General features: G+C 36.4%; 4 protein-coding genes across 7 annotated transcripts; 2 read left to right on the top strand and 2 right to left on the bottom strand.

Moving 5' to 3' along the window:
* Nucleotides 1-115: 115 nt before the first annotated feature.
* LOC106087594 (putative methyltransferase C9orf114) lies at nucleotides 116-2,268 on the bottom strand. Its single transcript, XM_013252689.2, has 3 exons — nucleotides 2,126-2,268; nucleotides 1,128-2,059; nucleotides 116-1,071 (listed from the first exon to the last, which is right to left on the bottom strand). The coding sequence occupies exons 2-3, from the start codon at nucleotides 1,849-1,851 to the stop codon at nucleotides 260-262; spliced, it is 1,536 nt and encodes a 511-aa protein (XP_013108143.1). The 5' UTR covers nucleotides 1,852-2,059; nucleotides 2,126-2,268; the 3' UTR covers nucleotides 116-259.
* Nucleotides 2,008-4,164, top strand: LOC106087595 (activating signal cointegrator 1 complex subunit 1). 2 transcript variants are annotated; one of them, XM_013252692.2, is made up of 5 exons: nucleotides 2,008-2,080; nucleotides 2,513-2,664; nucleotides 2,961-3,063; nucleotides 3,127-3,546; nucleotides 3,736-4,164. In XM_013252692.2, exons 2-5 carry the CDS (start codon nucleotides 2,517-2,519, stop codon nucleotides 4,139-4,141), a joined length of 1,077 nt encoding a protein of 358 aa, XP_013108146.1. In that variant the 5' UTR covers nucleotides 2,008-2,080; nucleotides 2,513-2,516; the 3' UTR covers nucleotides 4,142-4,164. The 2 variants fall into 2 exon arrangements, with proteins under 2 accessions (XP_013108146.1, XP_013108145.1); XM_013252691.2 differs by lacking the exon at nucleotides 2,008-2,080 and adding an exon at nucleotides 2,379-2,455.
* Nucleotides 4,165-6,696: 2,532 nt separating this feature from the next.
* LOC106087597 (uncharacterized) lies at nucleotides 6,697-10,508 on the top strand. The gene is made up of 3 exons (XM_013252693.2): nucleotides 6,697-6,988; nucleotides 7,113-7,927; nucleotides 9,427-10,508. Exons 1-3 carry the CDS (start codon nucleotides 6,907-6,909, stop codon nucleotides 9,577-9,579), a joined length of 1,050 nt encoding a protein of 349 aa, XP_013108147.1. The 5' UTR covers nucleotides 6,697-6,906; the 3' UTR covers nucleotides 9,580-10,508.
* Nucleotides 10,509-15,829: 5,321 nt separating this feature from the next.
* LOC131998082 (E3 SUMO-protein ligase ZBED1-like) lies at nucleotides 15,830-18,365 on the bottom strand. 3 transcript variants are annotated; one of them, XM_059370178.1, is made up of 3 exons: nucleotides 18,020-18,365; nucleotides 17,038-17,958; nucleotides 15,831-16,965 (listed from the first exon to the last, which is right to left on the bottom strand). In XM_059370178.1, the coding sequence occupies exons 2-3, from the start codon at nucleotides 17,956-17,958 to the stop codon at nucleotides 16,081-16,083; spliced, it is 1,806 nt and encodes a 601-aa protein (XP_059226161.1). In that variant the 5' UTR covers nucleotides 18,020-18,365; the 3' UTR covers nucleotides 15,831-16,080. The 3 variants fall into 3 exon arrangements, with proteins under 3 accessions (XP_059226160.1, XP_059226161.1, XP_059226159.1); XM_059370177.1 differs by having other exon boundaries at nucleotides 15,830-17,961; XM_059370176.1 differs by having other exon boundaries at nucleotides 15,831-17,958.
* Nucleotides 18,366-18,883: the final 518 nt, after the last annotated feature.

Consider the following 18,883-nt stretch of genomic DNA (forward strand, 5'->3'; position numbering starts at 1 on the left):
CAACGGTACTTTAGTGATATTTCAAGGTCCAAATGGTCCACGATACGTATATAATAGAATGTAAAATAAAAAACGAACGATGAGTGCAATTAAAGTAAGAAGGAAAAAAGCTAAATTCTTCTTCTAAAAATATTCTTTCATATAATTTATTGATAAACACATGAAGAAATATTCTCTATACGTTAAAAAAAAGAAACGACTCCAAATAAAGTATTTGGATGATTTTTCATTTAGCGATCAACGGGCTTATTAGAAAAGTCTAATCAAATCTACTCAGATCATCCTTCGAAATGGATTGTTTCGACTTATTGTCATCCTCTTTGCTTGCGGAGACAATTTCAAAATCGTCATCGTTGAAATCTATGGTGGGGACAGGCGATTTAATTTCATCTGTGACTGGTTTGAAGGGATTCTTTTTGACTTTCTTTTCTTGAGGTTTAACTAGTTTTTTCTCTGTATGCAACTGAAAACTTTCTTCGCTTGCCATTCTATTCTCATTAATCAATTTTTTGATTTCTGGTTGTTGTTGTTGCTGTTGGTTTTCCTCGAAACGTTTTCTTTTTTTCTCCAATTTCGTTTGTCCTGGTTTGGGTATTATTCCTCCGGTATCTTCACTACGTGCCAATGCTTCTTTTATTAACTCCTCTTCAATGTCTGCGACTTTGGGATTCGTTTTTTCTTGTAATGACGCCATTGCTATTAAAATTGCCTCCTCGGTACGTATGGTGCGGGATCCTTGTTTTGGAAGCACGTTTATATAATGATCGAATAATAGTTGCGGATCATCAACTTGTAACTTATCCTCATTTGTTATAGCCGATTCAAGACCCTGGAGGCCACCAAATACTATAAGTAAATGGTTATAATTTAACGATTTGGCAGGCACTTCGTGAATACTTGATCCTCGGTCTGAGGTGCCTACGGTTAGGTCATATCCCCCCGCATAGATTGATTTCGTAAATATCTCCGGTATTGAATGAGCAATTCTCACTGTGTATCCCCAATATACTCCAGACTCTCGTCTTGGTTCATCCGGACTAACAATAATACCCCGTTGCTTTCGCACATTCTCTAGAAAATAGCATTGTAATTAATTTGCTTTCGACAAATAGAGTCTGACTACATACCTTGAGCATTGTCCAGCTTTACAGTAACGCGCAATCCTGGAGTCAACGCTTTATTGACCAGAACATCATTAAGGAGACCAACATTAACATAACAATGACCCTCTTTAGCTTGTTTCTCTGTCACAATACCTTCTCGATATCGGAAAACATTTTGCTGTCTCAAATGGTGAGGAGCATCAAGTGGATTCAAAAGCCCGGAGTACTTCAAATCTTTGTGTAATGGAAAAAAGAATTTTCGCAAATATTGTGGGCACTCCAAATATTGTAAAATTCGAGCAAGCTGAAGGCAGCTGCTGCGCACCGTCCTTGATGTGTCATCAGCATTGCCATCCTCGCTGTCGTCGGCATCAAAATTTCTTTTGGTTTCCTTGGCAGTGGCCAAACCAATGTCGTCGAAAACAATAACTTCATTGACACGAAATATGCACGCTGCCCTGGCTATTTGTCCCGCAACATAGCTTCTTAATTCGGCAGATTGGGCATTTTCCAAAATAGAACCCGGAACTGCTATGGACACCGTAGATGGGTTCTCTCTTCTTTCCATTTGCTGCTCGGACTTTACGCCGCCATTACTATCTTTAGTTTCCGCTGATGTTTGATTTTTTGCCATTTGCTTCAGTAACTTCTCCTGTTTTCTTTGTTTCTTCAAAGCCTTTCGCTCTTCATTTATTTTCTTCCATGATTTGGGGGCACCTTCATTCTTTCCTCCAGCTATTGGACCCATTTTTCCGTCTATTTATGTCTAATGTTTACAATCTATCTTCACGTGGATCTCAAAACAACACTGTACTCATGCATGTACATGTTTACACTTAGGTTTGCTACTCTGTTCGTCTTTTCACATAGCTAACTGTCAAACTTCATATAAATTATATGTTATGAAAAATGTTTGAAACAAATGAAGGCAAGATTGTGTTGGCACAAATAATGATCTGGAATTTAGTATAAAAAAGGTAAATATATATTTTTGCTAAAGTTTCGAAAGCAGAACACAGTACCCCGCTTTACTGAAAAGGAATTGCCAGAACGATTGCGAACGATAACCAGAAAAATATTTGCTGGTTTCAATCAGTTGGACATTCCTTCATTATTTATGAAGATATTTTAATAAAAATTTGCTATGTTTTATTTTAATTCTATGCAGCACAGTCAGGTACAATTCCAGTTCAATAAGTACGAGATAGTATCGATATCATGCGAAAGTAAGAGATTTGAATGCTTTGCAAATTATCGATACTGTTATTACATCGTTAGCGCTATCGATAGTATATCAGCTTTTCCGATAAAAGTCTGTTTTTTTTTTTTGAGTAACCACTTGTTTTCTGCAGGTGAAATAAGTAAATATAATTAAAATATAAACTTGTTTAATATCGCTTTTACACCAGCGAAATGAGCCGTGAAGTTTTGGCACCTCCACTACTGCGAATGGACAACAATCGTTGTTACCGGGTTAATCTCGTTCATGATGATTTTAGCAGCCAACAGGCCATTGCCGTTCAGAAAAAGGGTCAAACAAAGAAGGTCTATATGGAAGAAGGTATTTAATGGGAAATGCCAACTGGAGTTGGATACTATGCTCTCTTTTCGCTACAATTTTTTCTGTTTTAAAGTTGAGATGTAAAATATCTCAATTTGTATCAATGTATCATTTTTTACAGGAGGAACAAAAATTCTTAGGAAATATTACCATTTTCATTAATGATTCCCTAGGATTTAGCCATCGAAAATCGAGCATAGTATGTACCAATCAAAGTAAAAAATCCAAGTTACCTTAAAATCGTGTACTGATTTAAGCTTTTCGTATCTCTTCCATACATATTTGTTTTTTCTTAGATTTATATGGAGAAGACTACAATGATGAGTTGGATGTGGAAGGTGATTGTGATATTGAAGAAACTTCCAATGGCAATTTTAAGCTTGCAATGCACGTCGCCAGGTAGGAAGGTTTGTAAGTTTCTATTTTAAGTCTATCTAATTATTTCTCGATTATTGCCTGCAGTTCCTTTTATGGTGGAATTATAGGATTCAAAGGATCAACTAAACGTCGTATTGAGGCCGAAACACATTGCGATATATCTATACCACAAAAGGTCCCAGCTAATAAAACATCCGAATCGCATATTATAATTAAAGGTCGCACTCACAATAGTGTAGCCACAGCTAGACGCAAAATACAGCTTTTGGTATCGTCTCTTCGCAAGCGCATGAAAGCTACACATTTTTATGGCGTTCCTACAAACTCTGGTGATATACGTTCCAGTTTTAATAATCTTAAATCACAAATAATGGAAGCTGAATTGCCCGGCATTAATGAGGAACTATTTCAAAGCGATCACGCTCTACATCTTACGTTTGGAACTGTGGTTTTATTAGATGATGTTGAGAGAAAGAAAGCTGTTGAAGTTTTGCAAAGTTGTCGGTAAGGGTTCAAAAATATTATCCATTAATGTGCCAATCACAGCAATATTTCAAAGAAAGTAAAATTAGTTCTACCTTCAAAACATTTATTGCGAAAATAAGCTGTAAGGCATGCTTAGTGCATGGTCTTTTTTATTTTCTCTAAAGTAGAAAGATGTACTAAATTAGAATTGCATGCTTTAACTTACAGCGAATATCTGGCAGACTTAAAGACACCCTTCACTGTTAAAGTTTCTGGACTAGAAATTATGAATGACGATCCAAGTTCGGTTCGCGTTTTATATGCTGGTGTTACTGCGGAAGAACTAGAGACTTTCGCCAATCGTTGCTTGCAAAGATTTGTGCAGAGTGGTTTGGGATTTAATGATTTTGGTAGGGATTCTGTAAAGCTGCATATGACTGTTATGAATAATCGGTACCGGGAACGTGAAATACCTGATTCAACATGTAAAACATTCGATGCGAGAGAAATCTTAAAGAGGTGGGGTAATTTTAACTTTGGTTCAGTTCAATGTAATGAACTTGTTTTGTGTGCTATTGGATCATCAAGAGATGTCAAGGAGTTTTACACTATTACCGGTTCTCTAAAATTTTAATAAAGACCAATTTTAGAAATTTTTTTAACACAAGTGTACGTATGTAAATGAAAATGGTAAGTCTTATGATGGCAATCAATTTATAATGGAACTATTTAATGGAGGCCTTCCCATCGGGCTGAACAAATTAATGACCTGTTCGTCAATATTCGAAAAAGAAATCCAGGCGATTGAAACGCAGTAATACTGATCCAGATTTGTCTATCCAGACGTATGTTGGTATTTGCTTCCTTTATATATGCAAAGTATTTCCATTTTCCTCGAAATTAAGCAAACTCTTGATTATGGGCAAACAGGCTAAAACACAACGCAAAATAATTCTATATGCATATTTCGGATGTAGTATTTGTAAGTTTTTGCATATAGTTTACCGCCTTTTAGTTAATATGGCGTAAAGAAAGTGCCAAACAAATTTTGTTTATGTTTACATTTCAGATTCGAATTTTCTACTATTTAAGTGAAAAAATTAATTAAGCATAAAAAGGCCACCGTGGCGCAGAGGTTACCATGCCGGCCTATGACGCTGAACGCCTGGCTTCGAATCCTGGCAAGAACATCTGAAAAATGTTCCTAGATAGGGTGGAGCTATCGCTCTCACGGCTGACAGGGGACCTGACAAGCAATCACAATGTCGGGACTTTGACGTCGCGCTGGACACATGGCGGACTTACGCATTATTGACCCGTTCGGAATAGCCTTGAGCACTACATAGGCTGGAACATTGAGGACCGATCTGCTGCGAGCTATCAGGCGAACCTGGCTCCATACGAAATAGCTTCAACGGCAGTCGCGGACAATCAGCGGTATCGAGCGTAGAATCTCAGTGAGAGGTCGGGCGGTACCGGCCCTTGCACAAATACTGAGTGCCTATGATGCTTGATATGACAGGGCGAGTTATTGGCGCCTTTAAATAACCAATGGCCATCTTGTTCCCGCGGCGATCGGTCCTTTGGAAAGGAATGAGCTTGCTCACACAGAAGCTTAACGAGGATCGCCACCTCCAAATGAAAATGTGGCTACAACAACTAAAACGCATTATTGACGCTTGAGCATCTATTGTACATTTTTTCCTGTCTAAATGATTATCAAGCACATAGTCCTTCCGCCATTCTTGACTTCAATGGCGGATTGGAAGTTCTTCAGCCCGCCTGGCCCCATTATTGTCATGCATATTGGCTTCTTATCTTCTTCATTCTAATGTCTAGCAATGTACTGCCTTACATTTTGTACACAATGAACCTAAGTTCCTGAGCGCAGCTGATTGCGATTGAGGTGCTTGGACGCGTTCCATTAGATTATCTAAGTCTAATAACCATAACAGCAGAAAACACAAAAATAAATTTAACAACAAAACACAAAATCCAATTTCTGACACCAAGTTTCGAGATGTCGCTCTCCACTTGGTTATTTTATTGGAGTTTTGATCTTCCCCTTTTGCGTTTTCTTTTATGATCGTCTTTGCTCGAGCTTTTTCATCCATTCTGATGGCATGACCAAGCCAACGCAATCGTTGTATTTTAATGCGTTTAACTTGCTATCGTCGTCATACAGCTCGTGATTCATACAACGCCTATACTCGCCATTAACGCAAACTGGTGCCGCGGTCAACATTAGGCGCTTAAATCGAGTCATCTTATACAAGTCCCAATACAACATTCAGGCAAAATCGGGTAACAACAGCGCCTTTTTGGGGCTTAAGACCCAAAATCGGAATATCGGTTTATATGCCAGCTTTTTCTTATTATGATCCGATCATGTTAGAATTTTACGACGATCTATGTACTTTATAAAGCCAGAAATGCTTATTTCGACGCGTTTCAAACAAAGCAGGAATGCTGACGGTGCAGTCTGGTTCAAGTTTTAAGCTCAATGATAAGGGGCCTCCTTTTTATAGCCAAGTCCGAACGGCGTGCCGCAGTGCAACATTTCTTTGGGGAGAAGTTTTACATGGCATAGTGCCTCACAAATGTTGCCAGCATTAGGAGGCAACCAGGATTCCAACCCAGGCATTCAGCGTCATAGGCGGACATGCTAACCTCTGCGCTACGGTGGTCTCCTGACCTACATAACTACAATTGCAGTCGCGTGCAATCAATGGTGTCCGGTTGAGAGTCTCAGTGAGCACCGGCTGTTGCTTAAGTATTGAGTGCCTGCTATACTCGATATGACAAGATGAGTTACGGGCGCATTTAAGTAACCAATGGCCATAACGTTCCGGGGGCAAATCTTTAAAACTAAACATTCAAGGACTGTGTTATTTACAAATTTTTCTTTGTCCAAGAATGTTTTTCAAAAACTATGAATTGTTTTTTAGGTATGGCCTAAGATCATATTCTTAATTTTAATTTTAGATAAGTTTATAAATATGTTTGTATTATTTATTTCTTTATTTGAAAAGGACTTAAATTTCTATAAAAATTTATATTTGAAAATGATTTCAAAGTAAAAATAATTCAATTAGAATATTATTGAATCATTTAACCTTGTATTTGTATACATTTTTATTTTCAATAAAATTTTTAATTCAATTTTGTTTTGCTTTGTGAACTGACTGATACTCGTGTATTTTGAACATCTCTGGTTTCGAACACACAAATATATCCTCCCCCATATTTATGAAATTTATCGATAACACTTCTACTAGCGTTGTGTGTCGTCTCTAATATCCCCTGTTTTTGCTTCAACATTTCATTTGTGATTTTCGTACTCTTAAATCTGAAACTTATTTATATTCCAACAACTCTAGTAAATGGCGTCTGTGTAGAATGAATATCGCAAATTGTATAACCTGCCTATTGTGGGTTTTGAGTACATGTTGTTTGGTCGTATCTAATGCATACAGGAACAGTAAGTGCAATTTCACTTGTGAATGGGCGACAATGCAATGCAATGCAAATGCGTCTTAGGCCTTGATCAAGCTATTGTTCGCTTTTGGGTCTTTATTTAGAGCTTTCATTGTTTTCGGTTTCAGTTCGCCTGGAGGATAACTTATGTGCAAATCGTTTACTTGTCAAAATTAAGAATCAATTTTATGGCTCTTCAATGACTTTGCTGGAAGACCGAGACTCGGCCGCCATCATAACACAACGTTGGAACACTAGTCTTCCTGGGCTTCATTCGTCAAGCAAAATTCGCTATGACTGTGAATTCAAAGTGCAAAGCAGTGAGGAACCATTTCGCCTTCCCCGTGGTATATACACTGTGATAACACGTCTCAAGTTTCGAAGAGATCCCGAAACAGAGGAATGCCTAGATTGGATACAGTTTAAGGGTGGCAATCGCTCACCAAGTCAACGCATTTGCAATGAGGTATCCATTGATGGGCCAGCAGGCCGTTTGATATTCGATGAACGTGATCGCGATGTAACTGTACTTATTCACATCGAGAAGAACAGAATGATTACCGAGCCACTAGAGTTACGGATGGTGTTAACTGCTCACTCCGAATGCAAGTATACGGGGGATTTCTTGTGTGACCCCCAGAATCTATATTCATGCATATCACGCTATTTTGTTCGTGACAATGTCACCAATTGCATGTATCCGTGTCGTGATGAGGTATCATGTTTCCATGATGTTGTCCCTGCTCCAGAAGTTGACACAACAAGTGTGGCCTTGTCTGCAATAACTTCTTTAATATTTACAATGTTGGGTGTGGGCTTTTGCATATGGATATGTTGGAAGTATTGGAACTGTATAACAGTGCAGCAGCGAGCACACGAAGATTCTGCACGAACTGGACGACGGCAGCATCGTCCTCAACATGAACAACGCGGTGCTTCTAGGGTATGTACTTTAACCTGTTTATTTAATATAACAAGGGCTATTTAAGGATAATTTGCATCTAGTTATGTACATTTTATATAAAAATAGGATTTGAAAAGTTTGCTAGGTAATTTCAGCTTGCCCCAGCAACGTTGAGGCAGAGTATATTATTTAATACCTCATATTCATATTTGTTTAATATGGTAAATACCACAGGAATTTTTTCTTGATCATACAGCGAAAATTTTCAATATGTCATATTAGAAATTATTACTATATTGAAATGATAAATATGGCTACGTCTACTCCTCCAAGCACAGCTGAATCAACATCACTTCAAACAACAGATCATTGCTTTGTCTAACTTAAAAAATAAACAATTTTTAACCAAATTTAACTTTTATATAAGATTGAAACGCTGTACGTGAGAATGTGTTATTCACTCACTGGCAGAGAAAGTTTTTTTTTTTATTTTTCAGTAACGTTTTCCTTGCTTAATGTTTGCAGCTTACTTATGTTCTTAAATGTTAACTTAATGGAAGTTATGTTTGGGTTTTGCGCTTAATAGGCATCATGACTTTTCCGCTCGAATACAAACTGAATGTTGTGGGACAAAAAACTTTTTATTAATATATATAATTAAAAATATGTTAGTAAAAGTAAAAAAAAATCATAAATTGGCAAACAATTCCCCTTTTTTGCTGAAAATGCTTGAGTATTTGAGAGTCTGGATGATATGTTGCAATGCCTAGATTGTACAAGTTCTGTAAACCGGTTATATAAGCACTCCAAATTATTGTTATATAACAATGCAAAGCAATTAACAATCAGCCCCACTGCCCTAATTAAGGCATTGAAAATTTGCCCATGAACATTCCTTTAAGGAACAGAGGACAAACTTCTCACACATGAATGAGTGCAGTCCGATTCAATGATAAGGGGCCTCTTTTCTAAAATCGAGTCGGCACGGTGTGTTGCAGTGCGACACCTCTATGGTGAGAAGTTTTAATATGGCATAGAACCTCACAAATGTCGCCAGCATTAGGAGGGAAAAAACCACTGCTGAAAATTGTTTTGATGGTCTCGTGAGGATTGCATGCTTAAAAAAGAGGGTTGATCTGATTCTACATTATTCTGCGTATAAAGTTCGGCGCGCCACCGTAGCGCAGAGGTTAGCATGTCCGCCTATGACGCTGAACGCCTGGGTTCAAATCCTGGCGAGACCATCAGAAAAAATTTTCAGCGGTGGTTTTCCCCTCCTAATGCTGGCAAAATTTGTGATGTACTATGCCATGTAAAACTTCTCTCCAAAGAGGTGTCGCACTGCGGCACGTCCGCCTATGACGCTGAACGCCTGGGTTCGAATCCTGGCGAGATCATCAGAAAAAAATTTTAAGCGTTGGTTTTCCCCTCATTGATATGTGAGAAGTTTGCCTTTGCCTGTTCCTTAGTGGAATGTTCATGGGCAAAATTTGCATTTGCATACAAATAAAATACTAAACAAGTATCTTTTGTTATAGGACGCACCTGTAATCGAACTGCCTACAGCTCCAACATTTAACATCCATGCTACAACTGCAAATCACAACAATAGTGTGACAAGGCCGGCCCATCAAGAAGACGCTGCAAAAGATTTGCCACCTAGTTATGAAGAACTATTTCCAGATAGATAGATAAACATCACAGTTGATCAGTTTGAAGTACTTTGTTACCCAACGCCAATGATAAACCGCTAGGCTTCATTACCAATACTTCTTGCACAATTCGGGAAAATGGAGCAATCAGTTTCATACGTACATTGAACATTGGATTGATTGTCATAGCAAATATATATATATATATACATACATAAACATTTATCTATTTGTGTTCAAGGCAATAATTACGAACTCACATTTATTTTGAAACAAACCAATCTTCCATTCGGTGCCAGGCGCAACAATTGTCAAACTTATAAATGATAAAAATTCGAATTCTAACTCAATTTATTTATAAATTTATTGTAAATATTATACTATATCCTAAAGTAGACTAATGTTGCACATGAATCTCATTCAAATATCTACTGGTTGAGAATTGTCAAAAATTGATTCATACCTATTTTATACCATTAACTAATATATATTCGTATTTTATTTTTTGTCCAAAATTCTTGTGTAAACAAAAAAAAATTAGTTGTTAAATATTTCAACGTAGTGTCAAATTTTAATGGACGCTCAAAAGTTGTTATGTAATTAGTTACTGTTGTCCAAGTCAAATCATCTTTATTGAAAAATATAAATTGAACCGAGTGTGACTATTAACTAATGTGTTCATCCAAATGTTTGTTTATATATCTAATCGTAAGAATAATAAAAAATCTAAGTAGTGAATTGCGCGTACTCAACCTCTCCATATCACTCTGCTTTTGTTTGCATCTTGGTCCAAGTACTTTTTATTGCTTATATATAGTTTTTTTTTTTTTTGCATAGAAACATAAATGTACCTGTTAAGTTTATATCCTAAGTAAAATGCTTTAATTAACGGTTGTTTGCTCGGATTCACTTTTCGCTTTTCCCTTACCTATTTGTTAATATCACTTAAACAAAATGCCAAAAATGTAGTCCTTTTGTTGCAAATTTTTTAAGATAATGGCTGGTCCTATGTTCGTTTTTCGCGATATTTTTTCGTGATAACTTTTTTAGATTTATAGATTTTGAAGGAAAAAACTTGCTGATTTCATCCCATAGAACATTCTCTCATAACATATGAAAAAATCTTCATAAAAGTATTATGTTTTCATTGAGATTTTTGTAGTGTTTCAAAAAGTAACCGTGAAAAATGTGTGTTTTCATCTGTGGAAAACGAATATTGTACCAGGCTTATCTTGTGAATCTTTGACACTTACTCATGTGTGATAACAAGTTGTTTCAAAAAGTGGAAGTGTAACCTAAATACAACCGTACATTAAAAAAACAATCTCACAAAATGGCATTTAGAAAAAAAGGCATTCCAGATTATTTTAACAACGTTTCATTAAATATATTTGTATATACTTATCTATTTATTGCATATTAAACAAATACATACTATACAGTTAACAATAATTAATAAATGCGTATTTTTTCATAACATATGTATAATTCCCTGCATAAGCAAGATAAAAGGAAAATCGGAAAAAGAGAAAAATCCATTCAGAACCAAACTATAGTTATTGTTGCCGATAATAGACTCAGATTTAACTTAACAACAATCTATCCTTATTGAATATAAAATTGTGAAACAATTATTTCGATTAACTTTTACGAAAGTCTACAGCTGAAGGCTGAACAACTCACGAGCTACTAGCAATTGCTTTCGTCTTCGCCTGGCAACTGAAGGGTTGCCATCTCGTTTACTCTCAGAAGTCGGCAAGTTTGAAGTTGCCACAAAACTATTTACTTTAGCAGAGGGAGAATAACGGTTTCTTTGACCAATAGACGTATAAGGCGACGCCGTCCTCGAATGCTTAGCTTTGACCGCCCGATTTGACCGATTTGGTAAACTAATTAGAATGCCAGGATTTAAACCCCAGCCCGAACATCAAAAATTTGTTTTCCATGGTGGCTGATAGATGAATATATCTAAAAATTCAATGCGAAATGGTCCCTGATCATTGAGCAAAAACTTTATTCGGACTGTACTAATTTATATTAGAAAAATATCTCATATTCCTTGATGGAATGTTGGAAGGAAAATTTATAAAATGTATGTTCATTAAAATAATAGTATAATGCTCTCCATGACAAAAACGAAAGAAAAATTGTGATTTGTAAAAAAAAATTAAATTTGCGAACGGATAAAAATCACTTTTTAGAAATGCAAAGAGTCCACTTAATACATTTTTTCGTTTGGCACCAAGTGGTATCTTTTTGGGTTTTTCGTGACCTAAAAAGCACCAAATCACCTACGAGAAGCAAGAAGTTGGCATTCCTGAGCACGACTGAATACCTTACTTTTCCTACGACTTTTGGTTTTAGCCATATCCTTTAAGTTTCAACCAATAGGGTCCTCACTAGCAGTCAGACCGATGGCATTAGATTAATATTTAATCGCATAATTAAGAAATAGCATGAGGAATCATTTTTTTGATAAAGTTTTGTTAAACCTACCACTGTTTTATACAATTAATTAAAAAAATATGGAGCTTACCGTTTCAAGTGTTCGTATATTCGTAATATATTCACTAATGCCTTTACTCTCAAAACGTTTCGACACTATATATATATTTCTATGATTCATTTACACACTATAGACAATTTAATTATATTAAATAAAAAGTGTAGATATGGTTTTATGTATTAATTTAGAACACTTTCACACTTTCTTTAAATGGAAATTATTCCACAAGTACTACAATATTTGCATTGCACGAAACATAAAAATTAACGGGTCTTCCCTACAAGCCATATGTACACACACATACATATATTTTTTTCTTAACTCTTCACCCACTCAGCTTGGCGCAAGTAACTGTTTTTGTCGCTATTAGGGCTGGTATTCTATTCTGCCGCGGAAATTTGTAATTGTTTTACAGCAATCAAACCAAAACTCGTTTTTTTATCTGCACTTATTGTTTCTCTACTTAATATATTTTTCTCAAATAAATAAAGAAAAACGAACCATTGAAACCAGTAAAACAAACAAAATGATGCTGGTAATAGTTTCAAGTGTTGCCACTACAATAGTTTTTTGCCATTTTCCTCACTAAAAACAGGTTACCAAGGCATATTAAATTCCAGGTAGTGGCAGTTGCCCAACAACAAAATATTGAGTGCACTATCTGTCAAAATCAGTGATTAGTGCAACTCTGGTTTTGTGTATGTTACTAGTTCGCGTCATTTTTCGTTGTTTGTGTGTGGCTCTTTTCTATAAAACACATACACTATGCTAGTTGTGACAGTTGCCCAACAACAAAATATTGAGTGCACTATCATTATCAAATCAGTGATTAGTTCAACTCTGATTTTGTGTATGTTGCTAGTTAGCACCATTTTTTGTTCTTTGTGTGTGTGTTATGATTCTTAATAATACACCTCTATAATACACCAACGAACCAAGACTCGTTGACAGATAGTGCACTTCGCGAGAAGTGTTTACGGTACACTACCTGGTAATTATGTTATGGTTTATATGATAAATAATTTTGTGCGTGAATGGCCTTAGAGAACTCATATAAAGCGAAGAAAAACAGCATATTTGGGATATAACATGAGAAACCCAAAATATAAATTACTGCAAATCACAACTCGTGCAAACATCAAAGAAAGGCCAGCTCGAGGAAGAAAACAAACCACATGGAATGATAATATCCACGAATAGGCCGGTGACAACTCTTCTTAGTAAAACAAGAAACAGGGATGCTTTTGCAGATGTGATGTATTAAATATTTGTAATTTTATTTTAATGAAATGTTAATAATTTTTGTGGTCACTTACTTTCGGAAAACGAATTTGCAAATAAAGAAGGAGACGATTGAGCCATTCAAGCAGGTTTAGATTTATCGGATTTAAAAAGGTGGTCTCAAGCGAACAGCTGTTAACAGCCGGCCACGTTTGACGGTATTAAGATGTCAGATTTTTGTTTGCATTCTCTTTGTTGTCATCTTCTTTCTCGCATATTCTCTGCTTATGTACTAGTCTTGGGCAAAATCGTTCATCAAAGTGATCGATCCTTTTCGGTCCGTTCCGATAAAGGAACTAGTACCAATTTATCGTTCCATCGTTCCATTTAGTTCCTATGCCAAAGAAGCCAGGCATGCAAAAAAAGTCCACACAACACAATTGACAACAAGAACATTTAGTTATTTAGTTGTCTCAGCATTGTGGGCAACTTGTCAAGCTTTGTGGCCTACCGTGAGGACTGGAGAACATGAGAAAGATTTGAAGTCCAAGTTGCGCCCATTGAAAAAGGAAATCAAGGCGGTTACTAAAGTAGCAGGTAAGATTTACTTAGATGTTTGATAAAAAGTTTTTAATGTGTTTTTTTTTAACTTTTAGGAGGGCGACTAGTTGGTGGCTGTAGTTATCAAATATCTACGAGTAGAAGCCCAGGAAAGCGGTGTTTTCCCCGGAAATGCTTTGCGCGAACGCTTCTTGAATGTGGAACGTGTGGCACGCACTTAGTACTTTTTGTGCTATTTACAATCCTTCTTTATCCTTACCGCTGACGATACTATTTCACAGGATGAAATACAAAATAAGATATTTGACTTTAGGAAATTATATTAGATTTAATGAAGGCGTTGAAATAGATAAACCTTCAGCAAGGCGATCCTCGGAAAATAGCTAGCGATTGGTTAAAGGAAACTCGTTTACTGCTTGAAACACAAAAAGCTGCCAGTAATTTTGTTAACTTAAATTGTACTGTATGATTATATTTTAATTTAAAAACAAAAAAATCAATAATTAGAATCAAAGCAAATCATAATCACAAACCCAATCTAGAAAAACATTTAAATTTATCAAATTGTTTTCGGCAAAAAAGGAGATTATGATTTATTTTGAAAATGTCAATAATAATTTGTTTTAAGTTATGCTTTACAGACTGCCTTTTAAATACAAGGCTTTTAATTTAGCTGTGTGCATATTAACATATCTTGCAATGATCACTAATTTAGTTGAATTTGAAATGGAAATAATAAAAATAAAAACTAATAGCCTGTGAAATCAGTTTATGATTTCATCATTTTCGATATCGTTTTGCTCCACAAAAAACTATTAGCTATATGTGCCACTTGTCATTGATTGTCTGTATTTTTTGGGTCTAAAGGTTCAAAGTTTTGGGCCGACTTAACAGACTCTTTCTCAACCTTTAGTTCGGTCGGCCAATCGCTTTAGAATAATATGGGTGGCGAATAATATGGGCAATATGGGTATCAAAAGTACGAATATGATATCCCATGGCAGCCGGTTATACGTACCGATGTTGTACGTCTGCAACATCGGTCGGTGAGGTGTAACCGGCGCATGGAGTGGCTACATTTCCGATCTTGCTCTGGCCTTACTTCACTACGGGAGTATAGTCACACCGAATATGTTGCAAGGTGCTGTACGAACATAGGCAGCAGTGGGTCACAGGCGTCGTCGTCGTCGGACTATGTGACCCTTCCGACATCCCTTGTGCGGCAGTATACGCAACAGCAGCATCCCAGTCCCTATATTGCCATGAAGTGTATCTTTTTTGCAACTGAATTGCAATCGTCTCCGTATTAAAATAGACGATATAGTAGAATGGAATAGAATTGGGGGATTGGCCTTGGTGATACACCATTCCGTACAGTATAGACCCATCTCCCCTGCGCCTGGCGGTAGTGATCTCTACATGGAAAGCATTGGGATGTCAGACATGTCCGGTACTGCCGAGATATGGCTATACAACGTTTGCATACCGCAGATTGGTGGTTGTGACCCCGTCAATGGCCAAATTTGCAGGCCCGACATTAGGCCACAATCGCCTGGTTCTAGGGGCGTTTAATGCATATCACTCCATCGCAATCTCTGCTAGGTAATGACCAGCCGGGCATAACTTTGGCAGAGCATATTGAAGACTCCACGAACTGCAGGGAGGATGCCCCCACTAGGTTTGGAAGGAGGTCCAGCTGCTCGTCAGACATTTACATTGCATTCCCTGATCTCCTGAGTGGCGTACACTGTCAAGCCGTAATTTCTTTGGGATTAGACCACCTCCCATAAATACTCACCATCGATCAACCGACCGACCTCATAACCTTTGAGCGCCGGAGATTTATCAGTGAACCATCTGGATATTAACTATGATCTAACATTAATAAGAATTGTCTTATGGTTTAAATGGTTTTATTTGTTAAACATAGCATTTTGTACATTTCTTTGTATATATAATATACGTATATATTATACACTTATACATAAAACATTTTAAGACTTAAATTTTAGAAATTAAATTGCATATTCATATCTTTTATGTATTTTTAAGTTTAATATTTCATTTTTAATGCCAGTAAACATTTTTCAAAAGCTATACAGTCTTGTGTCCAATTTTTAATCAGCACTTTAGCCTCTTAGACAATTTTTAGTAAAAATAATTGAGATCTTGTAAATACTTTGCAAAGTATAAAATATGTCTTTACACATGTAGACTAAATGAAAAAAAAAAAACAATTTTCGATAATTTTTTTACATATTGTTATGTAGAAATACAACTTTTTCTACCTTCGATGGTTTTAGATGGGTTCTTCTTTCACTAATTATCTGTCCCGTTGCGGAAAAGATTCGCTCACATGGTACCGATGTTGCAGTAATGCATAATCTTTTCAAGACATGGATATATAGTCGTGGATACACATTTTTCATCAAGTTCCACCATTTTAAAGGATCCAATTTTCGTCCTATATAGTCCTCCTTTAAGTATTTATCCAATTCTTTTATGGCCGCTGCCGTGTTGTTTTCAGTCTTAGTATTGTTTTTATATTGTTCGTCAAAGAATTTCCAGTAATCCGGCTCATCAAGGTCATCGTTTTGAGGTGAAAGCTTTGCGCTTTCAGAATTGTTATTTATATCAACGTCTGGCAATCTTATGCGGATTATCCTTTCCCTCAATTGTTGTACAGCAAAATCGTAAGAACCTTCGCTTTTAAATGCTCTGCGCTTGAAGCGGGGATCAAGTAGCGCGCTCTCAGCATAGAGGTAGTTTCTCTCATAGCTTCCAAATCTTGTGTTTAAGTCATTCCTCAGTATTGTCAACATGTTAGAAATAATAGAATTAGTAGAAGTAATTTTTGAAATGGTCTGCTCCAAAATGTTACATAATACCAAAACTTTTGACAAAGTAACACTTTTTTCTGCTGAAATGTCCATTGTCATTTGATAGAAAGGTTTCAGTATGGGCAAAATTTCCTCTATTAAGTCCCATTCTTCCAGTGGAAACAAGAGATCAGGTCTAATCAATGATAGCGTTGTAATTACTGCATCTTTTAGATTAAAAATCCTTTGCAGCATTTCGTATGTGGAGTTCCACCTGGTTTCAACATCATGTTTTAACTTGAGTGGTGTTTGTGTGCCCTGTCGTTGATTTTCATATAACTTTTTTAGTGCATTGGAACTTTTATGAAAAAAAGTAACAATTTTTCTTACTTTTTTCAATATGCTGTCTATTGGATGTAATGAGTTTTGAACTACCAAATTAAGTGAATGTGCAAAACACCCAACCCAACGCCAATTTCCTGCTCGGATTGCAGCCACTATATTTGATGCATTGTCAGTCACAACTGCAGACACTTTATTCAAAATACCGAACTCTATACAAAGTTCCTTTATGCAAGCAGCCAGATTCTCAGCAGTATGCCTTTCATTGAATTCTACACACGATAGCAAATGTGCTCTCATTTCGGTATTGTTGTTAATATAATGTGCTGTTACAGCCAAGTAGCTACAATGGGATCTGGATGTCCATCCATCAGTAGTGAGGCATACAGCAGACGCAGATTGAATTTGAATTTTAACATCATCTAAGACATCATTGTAGGTGCTTAACAACAACACATTCGAAACTTTTTTTCTAGACGGCAATGTATAATTTGGACAACGGGAAACCAATTCCAAAAGGATTTTGAATTCAGGCTCTTCAACAAGTCTGAATGCGTGGTGCCCTTTAACTATCATTTTTAGAAGTTGTAGGTCTATCTTCTCCACTTTGCGAGCTGGCGGTGGCTTTTGGAGGAATTGAGTTATGTTTGATTGAGTTCTTGCATTTGAAGCTATGCTGCCAGAATTGTTAGTAATATCAACGATATCAACACTTGACGCAGTTTTGGCAATATTAGTTGATTGTTGCTGGTCTATAATGTTACTCTCCAAATCGTGGATAATAGATTGGGTTTGCCTTTCCACTTTTATTGGTATTAGAGGATGTTTCCTTTTCATATGCCGACTAAGGTTCCCAATTGAACCCGAGGCAATGCTGAGAATGTTTTTGCAATATTTGCATTTTGCCTTTTCCGTGGCAATTTCTTCAAAATGAGCCCAAATAGCACTGGATTTTCTTTTTTCAGCCATCTGCTAGGAACAAAAACAAAAATTAATTTAAAAAATACTTAAAATCACTTCTTGAACTCACTTTTTGGAATTCTTTCACGAATTTTGAATTTTCACTTTATTTTCTTTGAAGAAAGCCGTTTTTTCGTTTTTTTTTCTTCTTTCATTACCAAGACCAACACGACTTACGAAGACAAGTTTAACCGAATGACTGACAAGAAAATAAAAATCATCGCTATCGAACAGCTGTCGATATACTAATGTTGAAATGAAAGAGTTGAGTAGAACCGATGGAACCAAATTGGAAATGAAATGAAAATAGAAATGGAACTATGGAACTATGAGAGCGAAAGAGATGGAACTAGTACCGGTCGTTCCATGTTGTGAGTCGTTCATTGGTACTAGTTCGGACCGGAACGACACAAGACTATTATGTACGCATACGCATAAACGCACGTGCACAAATTTCTTTGTGAGTGTTGGCTAAACGTCGATCAGCTTAATGGCAAGATGGATTATTTTTGGTTGTTGTACAAATGAGACCACCTTTAATTGTTTCGCCATGAGTACGTATAAACGACAACTGCTGTGTTTTGTTATTTTGATCGTGTCCAGTCCAAGATCGAAGTTCTGCATAACATTTTAATGCAAAAGTTCTACTGAATAAATACCTATATCACGCGATAACAGACAATACAACGGATTAATCCTGACTTGCATCTTAAAGTGATAGAATAAGGCACAGCAAATGTGTAGATAGATTTTTCATGGAATTCGAATATTATATTCATACAAATCACGAAATAACAATAAAGGTGATTTTTTTATAGCTCAAATGTTTACTACAAAATATCTTGAACGGAAATAATGTGTTGTTTACTTTGCTTCAGAAATTCCCGAACGGCTTAAATCAGTGATGGGCCCACTACCCCTATAGATAAAACAA

This window comes from Stomoxys calcitrans, chromosome 5 (genome assembly GCF_963082655.1).
Source record: "Stomoxys calcitrans chromosome 5, idStoCalc2.1, whole genome shotgun sequence".
NCBI classification, from domain to species: Eukaryota; Metazoa; Arthropoda; class Insecta; order Diptera; family Muscidae; genus Stomoxys; species Stomoxys calcitrans.